This window comes from Ciconia boyciana, chromosome 6, assembly GCF_034638445.1.
Source record: "Ciconia boyciana chromosome 6, ASM3463844v1, whole genome shotgun sequence".
In the NCBI taxonomy this organism is placed as follows: domain Eukaryota; kingdom Metazoa; phylum Chordata; class Aves; order Ciconiiformes; family Ciconiidae; genus Ciconia; species Ciconia boyciana.
Genome location: NC_132939.1, coordinates 60,406,449 through 60,424,117, shown reverse-complemented (window position 1 = coordinate 60,424,117; position 17,669 = coordinate 60,406,449). Strand labels below are relative to the sequence as shown.

General features: G+C 48.0%; 1 protein-coding gene across 12 annotated transcripts in view; it reads right to left on the bottom strand.

The window, feature by feature from the left end:
- Window positions 1-15,159: 15,159 nt before the first annotated feature.
- Window positions 15,160-17,669, bottom strand: part of MARK3 (microtubule affinity regulating kinase 3) — a 65,284-nt gene continuing 62,774 nt past the window's right edge. For all 12 annotated transcript variants that reach the window (XM_072866292.1, XM_072866285.1, XM_072866289.1 and 9 more), the window contains one exon: window positions 15,160-17,664. In XM_072866292.1, coding sequence (XP_072722393.1) covers window positions 17,319-17,664 — 346 coding nt within the window. In that variant the 3' untranslated portion in view covers window positions 15,160-17,318. The remainder of the gene's footprint in view (window positions 17,665-17,669) is intronic.

Here is a 17,669-nt window from a genome sequence, read left to right as displayed (position 1 = left end):
CCTCACTTCCTGGCAGTAACCTAAATTTTGGACAAAACCAGGCCTCAGCCCCAGTGGGGAATCGTCAGTCTGGCCCGAGCTGCCACCCCTGGAGCATCCAGCCTCTTCTCCCACCGGCGGCCACAGACACTTGGCAGCATTTCATGCCGGTGGTCACCCGTGTCCTCACACAGGGGAGCAGACTGCCTGTGTCGGGGTGCAGCCCTGGGCTCACCCGAGTCCAGGCATCACTGCCTGATGCTATGACCCATGGTCAGTAAGATGCCGCGTCCCTCTCCTCTCTTGGGGGGACCAGGGTGTCCCCAGGGGCTGAGCACCCCTCTGCACAGCCCCCTCCTGCTCCCCTCGAAATGCCTTCAAATTGATTTGGGTGGTCCTGGTGCTTGGGCGTGAACCTGAATGCCTGAACCTTGGGCGTGAACCCCTGAACGCCTGGCTGGGAAGACCCTCACGTGTAGTAAAAAACACAGTTTTAAAAGCAGACAAAAGTTGTATTTTGTTTTTCCTCACATGGAATAAAGGGTCAGCCTTCGAGCAGTATTCATGAGAAATGACACCAAGCGGTGGGTCAGCTGGAGCCTGTGAAGAGGCATAAGACAGCAGATGGCCAGCGTATCTTTTCCAAATACCTTTATATAATCAGTGTCAAAGCCAGCAATGACATGTCTTTGTATTTAGCCTATGTGTCCTTTCAGCCTACCCTTCCTGGGGTACCTGTATGCTGTCCTCTCACGATCATTTCCATTTTCCTTGTCATTGACATGGCCGTGTTGAGATTTTTCCTACAACTTAGTTCAAGAGTGAAGCCTCCATCAAGAACAGCTTCTCTGGCGAGCCACCACCTTGAATAGGGTTTGTTCAAATACCCAGCTGATGTGCCTTTCAGCTCAGTTTATTCACTTTCAGCTAAAGCCAGCCCTGAGCAGGGACCACCAAAAACACGTATTAGATTACCTAAAAGGGATTTGGAATAAACACATTGAGAAGATACAGAGAAGCAGTGAAATTTATAAACCCAAGAGCTACTCGAGGCTGAATGGGCATGGGAGCAGTTATTAAAAAGACTCATAAAAGTAGGAAGTAAGGGAAAACAATTTTTAAGATACTAAGAAACATCTTCCAGTTGGGTACCAGTGAGGGGGGAAACATTTTGTTGTTTTCCAGCACTCAGTCCCATGACACTTTCAAACACAAACAACCACCATTAAGCCTTTATTAACCCTCCCTTCTGATTTTTGTGTGGGTCATTTAGGATTACTTAATACTGAGCTTAGGGGAAAACCTAATAAGCCAACCACTAATCTTTGAACTTGGCACATAATTCTCCATTTGCTATTTCTCAACATGTTCTTTCTTGTCTTTCCACCCTGCTGAGAGAAACCCTGGAGTGCCGGCAGAGGTAATTGTGGATGGCAGCAGCAAGCCGGCCACGCCAGCGAGCCTGCGCTCATGCCGGCACCCGGGACACGGTGGCCATGGCCGAGTGGCCGCAGTTTCCAAACGAGCTGTTGTGGGAGATATTTTGGAACGTGGAAATGAACCTCTCAGAAAAGGTAACCTGTGGTGAGGGACTATTATCAAGCTGCACTGAGACTGTGGGATCTTTGGAAAATAAGACAAGAAAATTAAATACATATATATTTATTTTAAGCAATGGCACTTATGCTCTGCATGAAGCATGCAGCTAAAGCATATTTTAGAAGTGGCTGAAAGCTTGGCAGTATTTTCTTTCCTTTCCAAGGTGGAAAAGCCCCCTGCCACCCCCAAGACGATGCTAACCAGGAGAAGGACACGTCCAGGGCTGGGCTCTGGGGGCATCAACGACAGTGAAACCCCAAACTCTGGCTTGGAAAAGAAAACAAGATCTTGCCTTCTGCTTACGTCAGGCTTAATGCTAACAGGACTTCGTGCTTGTATGATGTTGCATTTAGCAAAGCATCATGCAGGCTTTTAACTGGCCCTTGGAGAGTACTGTTAGCCGCATTTCACAGTGTGGAGGAAGCAGCTTTGCTGAGGCTGGGGAGAGGGTGGCCGAAGTGGCTCTTGTAACATGGTCCTCTGCCTTCCTGCTCACGTTCTTCAGAGGTGAGGGTTAACCTGGTCACTCTTCTTCTTCTCCAGAGAGAATATAGGAAAAAAAAATATCCTGGTTTGAGATGCAGAATCCTCCCTTAGCTGAGCGTCTCTCACAGACAAACTCACTTACAGCCCTGGGCGAGGATTTCAACCAAGTATTTTTGTCCCAACTAGTTGGATTTTATTTACGCCCCTTTTAGTTTGTTCCTTCCTCAAGATTAAAAAAAACCCCCACCAACAAAAGTAAAAATAAAGTACAAAGGTCTCAAGAGAGACCTTTCCTCTCCCTGCTGCCTCTCCTGCAGAAATAGAAAATTCCTGCAGAATTTCTCTTGGGAATGGAAAAGACTGTAAAAAGCACGTTATCGGAGGTGAAGAGCCTCATGGTCCACTCGCAGCAGGAGACCCCGGTCCCCCCCACAGGTCACCTCCCACCAGTGTGGCGAGGGCACCAAAAGGGACATCACCCTCCAACCCAGCTTAGGGCAGACCTTTGCGCCAACCCAAGCGCTGGCAGCAATAAAACCCTGTGATAGATGTGGCCGGCCCCTGGTCCACAGCCCCCCCAGCTCCTTGTTTCAGGTGCTGTGCTTTGTCCTCCAAGTTTTGGCCATTTCGGGGTGTGGGACCCCTCGTGCCCCCCACCCTGGGGTGCTGGTGGTGGCAGGATGGGGCTTTGCCACCCCAGGAAGGCTCGGAGGGCTTGAGGTGCAGCAGGAGTAGTTGCAGAGAGCAGGGACCCCAGTGAGGGTGCACCCGAAGGAGCCCCAGTAAGGAAAGGGGGTAAAAGCATGGAAGAGCCAGGGAGAAATCTCCTGGCGGGGCAAAAGCAGGGTCGGAAAGCTGAGGCAGGAACGGTGCTGCCCTGGCAGGCTACATTCCCTCGTTCTCATGGAAACAGAAGCAATGCCCTCCAGCTCGGCTGTTTTCTCAGCTTATTTTTAAATGCAGCTCCTGTTTACGCTGGCGAGCGTTTCAGCAGCACCCTTCCTGGGGGCTCCCCCGGCAGGACCCCGGGGTGGCCTTCGAGGAGCAAGGCAAGGCCGGGAGGCCCAGGAGGGAGAGCTGCCCCTGTGCCGGGCGAGCACTATCTAATCAGGGCAACAACTGGAGCCCCATAAATGGCAGCGCCAGCGAGCCCCAGCCCCACGCGCCGAGGAGGCTCTGACAAGCTGGTGGTAACTCCCGTATCTGCTGTAGGTCAAAGTCACATTCGGCAGAGGCCAGGAGCGCAGGCTGGCGTCTTTTGACTTCCCCTCTACGCTGAGCAGGCGAGGAATCTTCTAAATAAAAAATCTCCCTTGGCCCAAGCGCAGGAAACAGCCGCCTTTCAAGTAGTCGGGTCGAGCAAGAGACTTCCAAATCAGGGCATCCCGGTCCCCCCGCAGCCCTCGTGCTGCCTGAGTGCGAGCTCTGAATGGGGAATGCTCTTTTCTCGCCGCGCTAGTAACGGGTGTTCCTATTAAAGGATATTGTTTAATCTCCGGCTGGGCTGATGTTCGCGCAGGCTGGAAGCTGCAGCCTGGCAGAAATCCTTGGCAAGTCTCTTTAGGACCTCGGGCCAGTTTGGGGATGCTCGTGTTTTTGTGAAGGGTGCAGCTCCAAAACACAGCAGGGTGTTGCCATCGCAGCCAAGGGTGCTTGCAGCAGGGCTGATGGGTCCTGGGAACTGAGCCCCCACTGTGCCGCTTGGGTGGTGTTTCATGGGGCAGGACCCTCCTGCCCTGCCCTGGGGCAGCCCCCCACCCGTGGGGACTTGCAAGACCGCAGGTCTGAGGGATGCTTTCTGAGGCTGAACATCACTCCACAGGTGACAAGAATGCAGCCCCGGAGAGGGAGACGTGGCACCAGCCCCTGCAGGTCTTGCAGGACAACCTCCACCACAGGGGGTAGAGAGGGCAGGTCAGCACCCACCAGACGCGAGGAGCTGGCAGCAGCGGACTGCGCTGCTTGCGATCAGGGGGGTCGCGGAACACGAGTGCACCCATGACCGGGAACCCAGGCACCCAGCTGGATTTGGGCCGGGCTCAGGGACACTGAGCTTGGCAGGGGGTGAAGGCTGCCACCAGCACCAGCCATGACCACATGGTGCCAGCAGGCAGGGCACAGCCCTTCACTGCCCAGGATTTGGTTACCTCCAACTGCATCACTCTCCAAACCCAGGCTGACTCCACAGCAGCAGGCTGTGGACAGGTCTCCACTCACGTTTGGAGCTGTATTTCCAGACCATCTGTCTGCAGGCCACAAACCCAGGGCCAGCACAAGTTGCTGCAGTTTGGGGCTGACCTGCTTTAAACCACAGATGATCCCTCCTGTTGCCTCAGAGTCCACCAAGCTGAACAGGGCCAAACCTGACATGATGTTTCCTGCAAAGCATTAGGGTTTCTGCTGACGTGTTCACCCCACTGAGGTTCAGCTTGGCCTGGAGCTTCACAAATGCCATTGCCCCAGAGCAGCAAACAGGGAAAAGAGCTTCCTTGCTTTTTCCTACGTGCACACCAAGGCATCGAGCTTTGCCTTTAGCTCAGGCACAGCCAGGTCTGGGCACCAGTGTGATGAGCCACCTCCATCCCTCCTGTCTTCTCCTCCTCCCAGCTCCCTGAAGGCAAGGAGAGGCATGGGCTCATCACAGCAGCAGATGACTTTTCCAGGGAAACATGCCTGCTTCGGCCGACGCGTTGTCTTTGTGTTGAGCTCTATCCCACCTATTCTGATTGTCACTGTTATTATTTCCATAACCATTTCTCCTCCAGACTTCTGGCATGTTCCTGCTCTGGGAACACATTACTTCAGCCCTGCCCACTCCCGGGGCTCACAGGCTTCAAAAGGCATCCGAGAGACCTGTCCTTCCTGGTAACAAGTACTCCTTCCTTAGATCCTCTGGGGACATCGTCTGCAGCACGTCGCCCGTGGGGAGGAGCTGCCCAAGAGAGCAGGACCGTGGCCGTGGCAGGAGGCACATCCCGCCAGCAGCCAGCCCAGGCAGGAGGGGAAGTGGCGATGCTCTTGGCTAGCACCAAACCAGAGGGCGGCTTTGCTCCTTCTCTGCCAAGGGAGAAAACTTTCCTTGAATTCAAGCACATGACAGTCTAAGCCAGAGCCAGAGCTCGAGGTTTTTCTGGGTTGCTGCTGGCTAAGGGATTCACAAAACAGCTTGCTGCTTCCTTCAGCGGTGGTGACAGTTACCCAGGCAAGGGGACTGCAGCACACGTCCCCCAGCTCCCTCCCTGGGATGGGCACAGGACATCCCCGGTCCAGCTGACACAGGCGGCCGTGCTTCGGCCATAGCCAGGGCTGTCAACCAGATGAACGGCCCTTTTCAGCACCACTTCAAGCAGATACCAGCTCCTTACAGGGAGGATTCGAGAGACTTTCTGGCTCCCCAGAGACATGACTGTCCAACCATCTGCCTGAGTTGCCTGTGAATATTTATGACCTCCAAAAAGGACATCAGCAGCTTGTGCGCAGGACAAATACCCATGGGGCTGATGAATTATGCCTCCTCCTAGTTCTTTGCTGAGCTGTGTGACTGTAATACAGGCTTGAAGATCCTCCTGACAGCATCCTTGGATGCTGTGAACCCCTTTCCTGTCTCTTTTCCAGGAGAGAAAATTTCAGCAAAGTTCTCACCACACTGTGAAAAACTATAGCTTTACTTTGCCGAGAAGAAAATTTGGGACCTTCTCAAACTACTCCTCTTACGTCTACCAACAGAGAGCTTTTGTTGTCCTACATGTCAGCCTACCCACACTCATCGTGGCGGCCAGAAAGAGATCTAACTTGAGACTTGGGAAAGTCTGACTCCTACTCTTCCTGCCTTGTGACAGACACTTGCACAAGCAGCACCACTCCCCGTGCGCGAGGCCAGGACCTTCCCTTCCTCTTTCACGCAGGGGCTAGCCTGGCCCACGTGGAAGGTCCTTCTGAGAAGCGGCCAGCAGTAGAGCATCCAGCCAGCCAAAGGAGAAGTTCGTCTAGCAACTAGACAAGAAACCAGGGCTAGGAAGTGTCCTGGCCTCATCCCAGCCTGGATTCAGGCCAGAAAAGAGAAATGAAACCAGCTGAGATAGGAAGAGGCTTTTTGCTATGATTAGGCAGCGGTTTGTCCTTCACCCTCCAGCTCGCTTCCATCCTGGGGCAGCACCCTCCCCTGCCAGCCACGGCTGCTGCGATATAAGGCAAGGCAGGCTCTCTTTTGTGGAAAACCATAACTAGAGAAGGACGTGCCAGGGGGTGACCTTGTTTCTTGTGGTACCCCCCACACCTGCCAGGCCGGACCCTCGCCGCAGGCAGGCAGCAGTGGTGGCTGCTGGTGATCATGCGTTGGTTGTACGGGGATTGCCCCAGTGGGGTGCAGCATGAGGGGACCCCTGCTATAAGCACTAGACAGGAGGGGGAACAGCAAGTGACTGTCCTAAAAACTGACCCAATCCTCCAGCAATGCCTGGGAGGAGGGTGCCGAGGGAGGGAACTGCTGTTACTCCATTTCAAATCCATTGATCTATTCTACCTACGTGAAAATAGATCAGATCACTCCAGCCTTTCCTCTTCTGAACTCGGCTTCACTTCTGCTCAGTCGCCTGCTTCAGGAGATGGCCCAGTTAGGGACCCCGTCACCCGCAAAGACAGATTTTAGTACCTTTTCCTGAATCTCAGCCCACTCTGGGATTTTCCACACGGCAGCTGGTGAGTGGGATTGCTGGCAGGCCTTTTTGTCTCTGATGGCATCAAGGCTGAGTAGGGCTGTGTTCTAGCTCCTACTGGGTTTAACACCTCGTTTCCTCTGCTGTCTGCCCCAGAAACATGGGGAAAGGAGGCTACGCACTCTTTAGGCTCAACAGCAAATTGTACACCACCATGGAAGCACAGAGAGCTCGCTGCGCTACGATCTGAAGAACTGGTCTGGGAGCTCAGATTCGCTGATGACTACGGCCTCTTTGTGAACACATTGAAGCTTTCTAAATTGGCACAAGTCCTTCCTCAGAGCACCAGAGAGCTGGTGGAGGCCCTCCTAAGCTGCACAAAGAGGGTCTTTGCTGCAGAAGCTGCCCAGGCCTCAGCCCTTTGCCCTTGCACCAGAAGCCAGGCTGAAGGGTGCTCTGCAGCCCGGGGGGGTGTCAGGCACCGCTCGGAGAAGAGACTGAGGCTTAGTTCTCCTGTCAGCCTGGTACGAGCATGATGTCAGGTATTCCAGCTTAGGTAGTCACCGTCAGGACTGGGGGTACCCCCTCCTCTGCACTGCACCTGTACACACCTATAGAGCCTGGCTCCTTCATGGTGTACTACAGCAGCATGTGAGGCATCCAGAAAATCTTCCTCTAGCACAGCCAGTTCCACATGGCCAGTATTGCACAAGAGGTCGCTGCCAGCATGACCCACATGTTGGAGATGTCTCCAACCAGAATACTTGTCCATATTGTAATTAAAGAAAGGGCAAGTTACAGCAACGAGCGTTGACGTCGCATGCTCAGTTTGCTGTAATCTTCAGAGCTGTCTCCTACACTAGAGTAATTTCGTTTGAAAAGACTGACTAACAGGATTGTTTCCAAGACGTTGCTGTGGACGCGGAGAAGTGGAAGCTCCTGGATTTGCCACCCTGACAGGCTGCAGGATACTCGGGCTGAGCAGAGGACGTGGCTTCAGGTACCCCAGCCCCAGCAAAGGGTTCAAGATTTGGATGTCATACCAAAAGTACACACAAATTTGAGCAGATGTTGGTAAAAAGGTTTGAGCTGTTGGAAAAACAACACCGAACTCATAACAGAGATGGACCAGCACCCCCCTCCCCCCCTTACTTCTCTTCCTATGTTCTGTGGGAAGCCACTTTGGAACTGACTCAGGGTCCCTCCCAGCTCTCAGGCCGTGGGGCTTCTGCAGGTTGAACTTGCACAGAAGGGGAGCTCCCAGGAGCTCTGGTTGGAGCAGGCCAGTGTAGCTTAGACTTGTTAAGTAAGGGCAAGAAATTACCACTTTCTGTCTCCAGGCATACACTCCTTGCTCTAATAAGCCACAAAGGTTGAGCACTGCCGGCAGGAGAAAGGAGAGCCCTAGCACCGTGTCCCACAGAGCCCTTGGGGGAGGGGGGCGTGATCAGACCCTTTCAGAGGTCAGAATTTGGCCTCCAACCTCTGCAATGCCCTACCCAAAGGGTTACCTAATCACCAGTGAATTTAGCAGCACAAAACCCCATTTCCCTGCAACCAGCCGATACCGCAGAAGAGGTGACTGCCACCACGCTCCACACGACCCCAGCCAGGACACTTGCACGTGCCACAAGTAAAGATAAAAAGGCAAGTTACAGCAGGGAGCGTAACAGGTGCCATCAGCATAACCACAAATTTCAATGCAATACCATGCTGATCCAGAGCTTTACTTCCAGGTTTTTGGTTTTCCATCTAGCAGCATGTCTATCTTTGGTTCAGTCCAAATTTAGGACTTGTTTTCATCCTCCGCCTTCCCCGAACTCAGCTGCTAAATCAATGAAACTCAGCTTTGCAGTGAAATGCTGAACGCTACTGCTTCCAAGCCATACAGAAAAATGGAAAAAGGCATCATCTGAGTGACAAAACAAGGCACGGATGAAACATTCTTTATTCTCACATGTTGTCATAGGACAGAAGGGGAGGGTAAGGTAGAGGTAACAGTAAGTTAATGAGAGATGCTGGATGCTGGTTAAATAAACAGTGTGTCTCCCCATAAACCTTGGCTCTCATCTCTCCTTTTTATTTTTATCCTTGATGAATGCTTTTGTCACTGCCTTTGCTTTCACTGCTTTGCAAAGGTGGTTCCACATTTCCCCGCTTCTTCAGCGGAATTAGCCAGTCGTAAAATAGTCAGGAAAAAAATAATAATCTGTCTTACATCATGCAACACTCCCCCTGGTAGACCAAGCTAATAATGCCAGCAACAGAAAGAAAATTGGAGAACAGTCTTTGATATTTTAAGTTACCCAAGTCATTAGGTGGCACAGACTAGAGCTCGGCTCCCTTTTGCGCAGAGCAGAATTCATCCCTATTCCACCAGGATTCACCCCGAGCACAGCTCTGACCTGAAAAGTGACCTTTTAAGGAGAGCTGCCTCTTGATCGGCAGATCTGGTCCCTGCTGTGCACTGTCACGGTTTTTAGGCTGGTTTCCCAGAGAAACATGCCTTACGTAGCCATGCACTCTGTGTGAGTGCCTGTGCTTGTGTCCGCTCGATCCGTCCTCCCTGTAGCTGCTGAACCTGCAAGCTAGCTTCAGCCAGGGTCGGCGGATGGACTGGAGGTAAACGTCCCTGCAAGTCCCCTGAAAACAGGGCTCAGAGGAGGAACCGGCCTTTCCGTGCAGCCCCTGCGAGCTGCAGCTTTACCCCAAGAGCTGTTTGCACCAACAAATTCAGTGTGAGATGGTATGGGAAATGGTACAGCTGCACCCCAGACACAAACCCACATGCACCAGGGGCCACTCGAGGTGGTGCTTACCGAGCTCCTCTTCTGCCACCAGTAAGCTCCCACCACCTCTCCCTTTACACCTTGCAATATGCCTTTTAATACCTCTCCTAAGCAGAACCAAAGAGCCATCGAGGAGAAAAATGGATGTGGTTCCCTACAGCAACACGACCAGGACAAACTTTTCCTCCTGCTTATGGAGGCCTCACAGTGAGAGCAGGCTGCTCCCTGGAGAGCCACAAGAGGACAGTCCTGCCCTCTTCATTAGTACACCGAGCCCACGCAGCTCCTCGCTGGGGCATTTTGTTGTTGTGCTGGTTGCCCACCACTGTGCAGGCCCTGCATGCATTACAGAACATATCTAATTAAGCATGCATTCTGGTGAGGTGTTGTATGCCATAACGAGAAGTCTGGAAAGCACCTAGGAACTGAAGTCATGCAGAAGCGATGACTCTCCTTCCTCCTTATCCCAGGGACTGCTCTAAATTCAACCATTCACTACAGCCTTCCACTTACTTGAGCTAAACTGTCCCTCAGGTCTGACGAATCACTTCAGCAACTTAACACTGGGAAGATCCCTTTGCATTTGCCACGCTCTGTGCCACAGACCAGTGCTGAGATGCTTCAAGGGGCCCTGGAGCACTTGTACTCTTTTCCCCAGCTAGAAGAGCACTTACAGACCCAGTCTGGAGAGATTCACGGAGCTCTGACACCACAGGAGACCTCAAAAATGGATTGTCCCTTGAATCTAGACTTCAGCTCGAAGAAGCATTCAGCCAGAAGGGTTCAGCCAAGGCTCATCTCTGGAGATAAGGGGAAAGCAACAAGTTTTAGATGCCAGGGATAAAGAGGTTCATAAAGGGGCCAGACAAAACAACTAAAATATGTATATTTGATCCAACAAATTTGCTCTGGTGACTGCTCCCAGATTGGCGATGAGGAACAAAACTTTCCAACAGCAAAATTCTGCTTTTGTTGCTCCCACGGCATGGCCACGCACGAACCGACGAGCCCTGCGCACGCCGCTTGCCGCGACTCCCACCGCAACCGATGCTTTTAGGGCATCGCCGTGGGAGGCACAGAAAAGGGCTGGGCAGCAGCCGACGGGGTCTGTAGCTGCAAGAAGGAGGGGACGAGTCGCAGGGCTCCTTCACAGAAAGAGCAGGGAGAAGTCCGAGATGGGCCTAAATAAATAGCTTCTCCCTTTCCACCCGCCAAATCCAAACATCCCAGCGATAAATATTAGTACCAGTCACTATTAATCCCCCAACGGCAAAACTTTGATTACAATAAAAGTGAAAGCTACAGCACAACATGTAATTTGAAAAAACCCTGAGCAAATAAGGAAGTTTCACTTCTTGCCTATTGAAAGTACAAGTGACAAGGTTTGTTTGAAGATTAAAACAGACTGCAGGCATGGAAAATGCCAGGCATAAAGCTTTAGAGAGTTACTTAATACAGTGAAATACAAATGGCAAGTGATCCCAGATTACGTTAGAAGAAGCTGGTTGCAATTTCCAGCCTTGATTAGACTGATTACTAAAGGATGAACAGCAAAACAGCTTCAGTAATTAAATTTCCAAACAGGAAAACAAAGATTCTTACTCTTCAAAAAGCTGGAAATGAATTTAAATATTTGATATTCCTTTTACCTTTCTCAGCAGAAAAGCCTGCTGCCCGATGTGGTCATTTTCTAGGAAAGGAGACTGAACAAGGCTTGATAAAGAAGTGGAAAAGGGTTTTGCAGCCCTACAGGTTTTCCATGGGAAAGCTAAAGACCATTTAACTACACCTCAGCTCCGAAAGCAATAAAACACAATGGAAAGTTAAAGGTAGCATTAGGGTATTTCTCAACCTGAAAAATATGCAACTTCAGTCAATATCTTGTGGTACATTTTTCCCCATAATTCTTTTAACAATAAGTCAAAGTTTGCCGAGTGGATGATAACACCGATAACATGCGAAATCGCCGCTCTGCGTGGAGCAAGCGATCCTTGGAGCTCTCTTCTAAAAACCATCCAGATGAACACCAACCAGAGCCGTGGTTCTGCATTTGAGAGACATCCTGTGGCCACTGCAGACACTGCAACGTCCCTCTGCAGCTCGCCTTGCCTTGCACGAGGGACGGACCGACCGACCGACCATCCATCCGTCCGTCCTCCGACCCCACCGGGCAGCCCCACACCGCCAGCCCCTGCTCCTGCTCCTTGGGGCACCGCAGACAGAGGGCCATTAAACACATGCTTTCAAGTGTCTCCAAGCTCCTATCGGGCTGGTGGTTTTTCCAGGTACATGGGAAACACGCGTGAAAGCGCTGCGCTTCATGCTTTTCGGCTGGGTAAGCTGGGGCGGGGGGGAATAATTCTGTGCTTCGAAAGACTTTGCTATTTGTATTTGACTGCAGTGCTCACGCTGAGCTGAGGTTTTGGTAAAAGACACCTCCACGCAAACAGGACTTCACCGCGAGATAGGCAAATGATTGTGAAAACCATGCGATTTTAACACCAGTAGCATTTCACTTTCCCATTTTGCATCCCCATATGCTTTAACAGAATTATCTTCATGGTGAGATATTTGAGCATCTGATTTTTATTCACCTAAGACTTTCAGTGTGATCAGCAGCTACAAGGAAACATGAACTGTACCAATCTTTTGTTTCTATGCCCTGAATTTCATAAGGATATTATTAAACGATAACATAAGGGTATTAATGGGATAACTGAGAACTGCAACATTTCTATGCCTTGAAATTCAATGCTGTGGTTCCCACAGCAACCATAACCATGGCTGCTCTGCATTAATTTTACATCTAAGTCTTAGAAACACACAGTTCCAAGTGCTCAACACACATAAGCAAAAAGCAAGCAAAAGCATTTTTTTTTCCTGCAATAAATATCTTACCTGCTAAGTCACAACCACTACAAGGTGTTAATGGCACTTGTAGGTGAGGACGAACTCCCAACAACTGGCAATTAATGGCCTGAACGCAGCTTCTGTGCACAGATACTTACAGGATTCACAGTCTCAGTATTGACACAGCTTCTGTTTTCAGTTATTGCTGGAATGAGAGCCCACTGTTCGTACCAAAGGTTAAAACAGTCTTAGAAAGCTAAAAAGACCAGTTAAGGGTCTTTCAAATTCTTTTGCTTCAAATAGCGTACTGTTTCAACTTCAGAAGCATGGGGTGAAGAGACCGCTTCTCCATGGTTTTGCTCATTTTATCCGGCCCCTTCGCTTGGAGGCAGTACCTGGTAGTACATTAAGAAGAGACCAGCAGAAACAGGAACATGAAAGCCATCGAGCTAGCTGAGTAAGTTTAAGGGTTAGCTTTTTTCTGCTTAGTTTGTAGAAGTAAGGAGCACACACCTGAACGGTTACTACATCTGTGGTGTGTTTCTTGGACTTCTCTCAGCATTTACTGCTGCTGTAACACAGGACAGCGATGGGCCTTTGGCATGAAGTAGTGTGACTTTTAAAAAATTCTTAATTGCACTAGGTTGAGCTTTTATCCAAAACTTACGCCCCCTCCTGCTGGATAACGGTTTCATCTCTGAAGCGATGGAGTAATGGTCAGTGGCGAAATCAATGAAACAATTCACTGCTACCGGTGGGAAAAATTCCAGTCAAAGGCAGAATTTTCACAGCCACGCTTCATCAGAATGTCAGATTGGGTGTTTAATTGGCAGCACTAGTGATTTGTAATAACGTGAGCCTATCTTTACAGGAAAGCTCTAGGGCTTTTCCATGAAAACTTACAGAAATAAGATCATATTGACAGTTGGAAATATGGGAAATTGCAAATCTACAGGTTTAAAACTAAATGTTAATCTACAGTGGGACCAGCTTTGCAAAACTGTATTTAATATTTCCTAAACATCTGCAATGTGAATTAGAGAACAAAATTTTACATTAATGAGCCCCCCCACCCCCCAAAAGGCAGAAATACCATCTACTACCAAGATTCTCTAAATATTTAACTCTTCAGGTTACAAAGAAAAGACATGGTCTTGGATAGCTGATCACAGACTGCACAGCAAGAAACACCCGCCCACCCCCCTCTTGAAATACAGAGAAGACCCTAGTTCCCAGGCAGCCTCTGCCCGTGCCCAGCGAGGCACCCAGCCCGGCAGGAACCGAAACCAGCACGACCAAGCGGGCTTTAACTTGAAGTGGCCGCGTACGTACTGCTGCTCCAGACCAGGGCCCAGCACAGAAAATGGTTCTCTGGGTTGGCCGCAGTCCTAAACTAAATTGCAATCCACAACACGCTGTACGACACAGCAGCTGTGGGAAAGCCCGATTAAAAGCCTCTACACATTATCCCAAATAGGCCCATGTATATCTGAGCTTTTAACGGAACTGGAGATCTCTATTTAAATTCCAGATCTGCTACAATCTTTCCATATGACCAGAAGGACTCCTGAACCTCTGACTTCATTTCTTTAACATAAACATGTGGCTACTAATTTCAGATTTTTTTTTAAATAATCTATCTTGACAAAAAATGCTGCAATTAAAAAAAATTTGGGATACAGTATCTCACTACGTTTGATCTTGAAATTTCACTGCAGTACAAGAGAAGGTGGTGAACCTTGCCCAAACCTGTACTAAAAATCTTTGAACCCACAAAGATTGGACCAGATGCTTGAATAAGAGTAGTATGCAGAACACTTAGACCAACAGGACTAGCTGTTCCTCTAATCTACCTCTCTCTACTTCTTCTCAGCATGGTCAAGGACCTTAGACCTTCTAAAGAGGTAAAATAGACTGAAGTGTTTTAGAAAGCCTAAGTACAGGAAAGGTTTGCATGAGAAAAAGTTTATCTGAACTTGTTTGTTCCCGCTCAGCATTCAGATTTTCTTTTTTAATGTACGTATCTCCAAAAACTTTCATTTAAAGCAGTCAACCTGCCAACCCAAACTCTGACGACATTTTTCTCCGCCAGATCCAGCAACTGAGACACATCTTCAGAACTGGATGACATGGGTTTTAGTGATACAAACCTTTAGTCACAAGCCCATTACAAACACCCCGCCACACACCACTCGGACCACACATTCCAGGACACCAGTCATGCCATTACATTAAACCACTTCTCAGTTGCTAGACATGCATCTCAAAACACCTAGGCCTGCTGCTACCTCCTCACCATACGCTGACCTCCAATTATTTTTAAAACTTGCCTCTTAAGGAGAGAAAAGCCAGCTGTAGTTCTGCAGAGCTGTATCAGCAGCAGTGCTGGTAAACCTACACAGATCCCCAAGGAACACAAACAAGTAAAAGCCTGGTGTTTTGGAAGAAGTTCATCTTTGGTTTGGAGATGTGAAGAAAGCAGTCTTCCTTTCCAGGCAACTCCTAGAGGCTTGAACAGTAAGCATGCGGTACTTGAACAGTAAGGTATGCTAAAGAAACAAGGGTATATTCTTGCAACTTGGTAATTTTACAAGGCATTTGGGAAGGAAGCTGTTAAAAATATGTTTCCGATTATAGTAATTTTGGTTTTTTTAATACCTCAAATACAGATTTACTCTGAAAGAACCTTTTGAGAACACTTTAAGAAAAATACTAAAGTACAAACTTTAAATATCCAAAGTATGATACTGGTGCACTTTCTAGAAACAATTACATACTTAACAGGTGAAGTAGGAAGAGAGTATTTCAGAAAACATTTAATATGAAACCTTTTGGAACTTCCATTGAATACAGATTTACATCATTTATCAGAACACTTTTTCAGTTCAGACAACAAAGTGCACTGCCGGGTGAAAAAAATACATTTGGAGGAGTGCTTAAAACGTAAGAAGTGAAAGGATAGGTGACCATTCACCTGAGAAAGTACAATGACTGCCCTGAAATGTCTTATTGCTATTACAAAATGGAGTTTTCATGGAAAAAACCATACTGAGCAGCACAGGCACGGGCAGAGCACTGAAAGCCAACTGAACTCCAGTAGCACCTGGAATTCTCAAGCCATGGCGTGATACAGAATATACAGAGAATAAAATGCAAATTCAGGAATATTTACTACATTTAACAACTACGACTACCCTTAAACTAGCATAATCAATATCAATGCTTAGGGAAAGAGAAGGGAAGTCTGCTGCCTTCACAGACTACAGATTACAAGAACTAACTTGCAAAATATTAAGGATTTTGCATTTTCACCTCGGGTCAAATCTGAACTGTGTACTATGAATAACTATTAGCTCACTGCAAATTTAAAATGCAAATTTAGGCTCCAGTTTAAAGCACATGTTAAGTACATGCTTAAGTGCTTCACTGAAATATAACCATAAAACATTAATACAAAAAGTCAAGTAGATAACGCAGGATATTATCTACAGAAGTCCTTGATGAAATGAACTGAGTATCAGTAGCAAACAATGCATGAAGAAATCTCTTCATTCTAGTTTGCAAAATCAAATCTGGCTCACCACAGTGATGGTTAAAAAGTGGGGACCATCCCAGAGTAGCTTCACATCCTATAGAAAGCTAGTTGGCCATCAGAGAATTCACCAAGGGTGGGTTTCCACACTGCACGTTAGAAGAGCGACAGTGGACTCCCTCCGCAGCCGAAGCTAGAGACACAACTGGCATAAAGCCATCAAAAGCAATACAACCAGAGCCAAGTGGAAGCACGCTGGAAGAGAGCTGCAAGGAAAAGTTTTAACTGCTACTGCCTATGGCTGTAGTTTAGCAAGTTGACGTTACAACAGAGGACATCAGTAGCCAAACTGATTCCCGCTTTTGGGTTTCAATACTGTGCGTGCCCAGAACGCCAAGGACAGTATTGCCACATGGGCAGCAACACCTCAGAACGGCACCAACTCGGGACGTGGCGACTTGCATCAAAATACGGTCGTTATTTGAGTGTCCTTTTGTGCTTTCTATCAGTCTGACCTAGTCTAACGTGGAGAACTTGGTCTGAAAGAAAAAGTCACTAGTAAGCATTTAGCACATCCTTTTAGACTGCCTCATTCTGTAGAGGAACGGTGGAACAACAGAAAAGTGTTCTTAGCTGCAATCAATACTCATAAGCCAAAAGGACAAAGATACAATTTTTAGTAGTTTAGCAGAAGCAGAAGAATGGAAGCATTTACCCAAATTTTAATGCACAAATCAACTACATTTTAAAAATTTGATTCAGACTTAAATAATAAATAGGTGGGCAAAATATAATGCAAGACTTCCTCAGTAAAAGTGAATTTTTAATAATCTCATGAGATCTACTTAGAAAACAGGACTAATAATGTTCACAACCGTAAATCCAAACCCTTCACACACTTTTTTTTTTTCTTAACACAGCAGTGAACTGTAAACCTGCATTTACCGGTTATCGCTTCAGTTATTTTAAATATTAACTCAAGTGTTTCCTCCTTGGCCATTTCAATTTTTAGCACCAAAATTAGCCCAAAAAGAGGTACTGGTACAGCTCGATGTTGTAAATGAATTGTTTACATATAATACTTTATATATTATACACACATACTGTACATTCACACGTCCACACAAACAGGAGGCATATTTAAATGAATATATTCTGTGTTTCAATTTGTTGTCAAAGACTTAAGAGCAATGGAAATAAAGCAGAAGGGGTAATATTTTACATAGTAGGCAACTTTAATGCTGTAGTGCACTTATAAAAAAAGTCCAACTCTCCCTCCCAGCTCAGCAGCTTTTTTTTTTTCTTTTTAATATCACTATTCAGAAGGATGCAGAAGTTATTGCCTAAATGTTATTCTATACATTTCCATCAGAATTCTCAAAAACACTTGAAATTGCTAACTAATTTACAACTTAACTATTTTTCTTGTTACAGCTTTAATTCATTGGCAATTTTGGAAGCAATGTTTTTAAAAGCTATGGATGTTCCCGATATCCGCTTAAAGCGAACTCCATTCAGGGACAGTCTTGGCAGTTTACACACCTCCATCTCCCACTGTACAAGGTTTTCCGCGTGCCCATCTCCATGGACACAGAAAAGCAAGAAACGCTCTCTTTGTTCATAGTCACAATTATTGACATCCAGGACCTTTCGTATTTCCCTCATCATGTCATTGGGATCCATGGAGCTGGTGGTTTTCATGCTCCAGGTAAAACGCAGTGACCGAGGCTTGGCTTCCTTGTTCTCGTCCTTCTGATCCACAGCTACATTGCGGCTGAA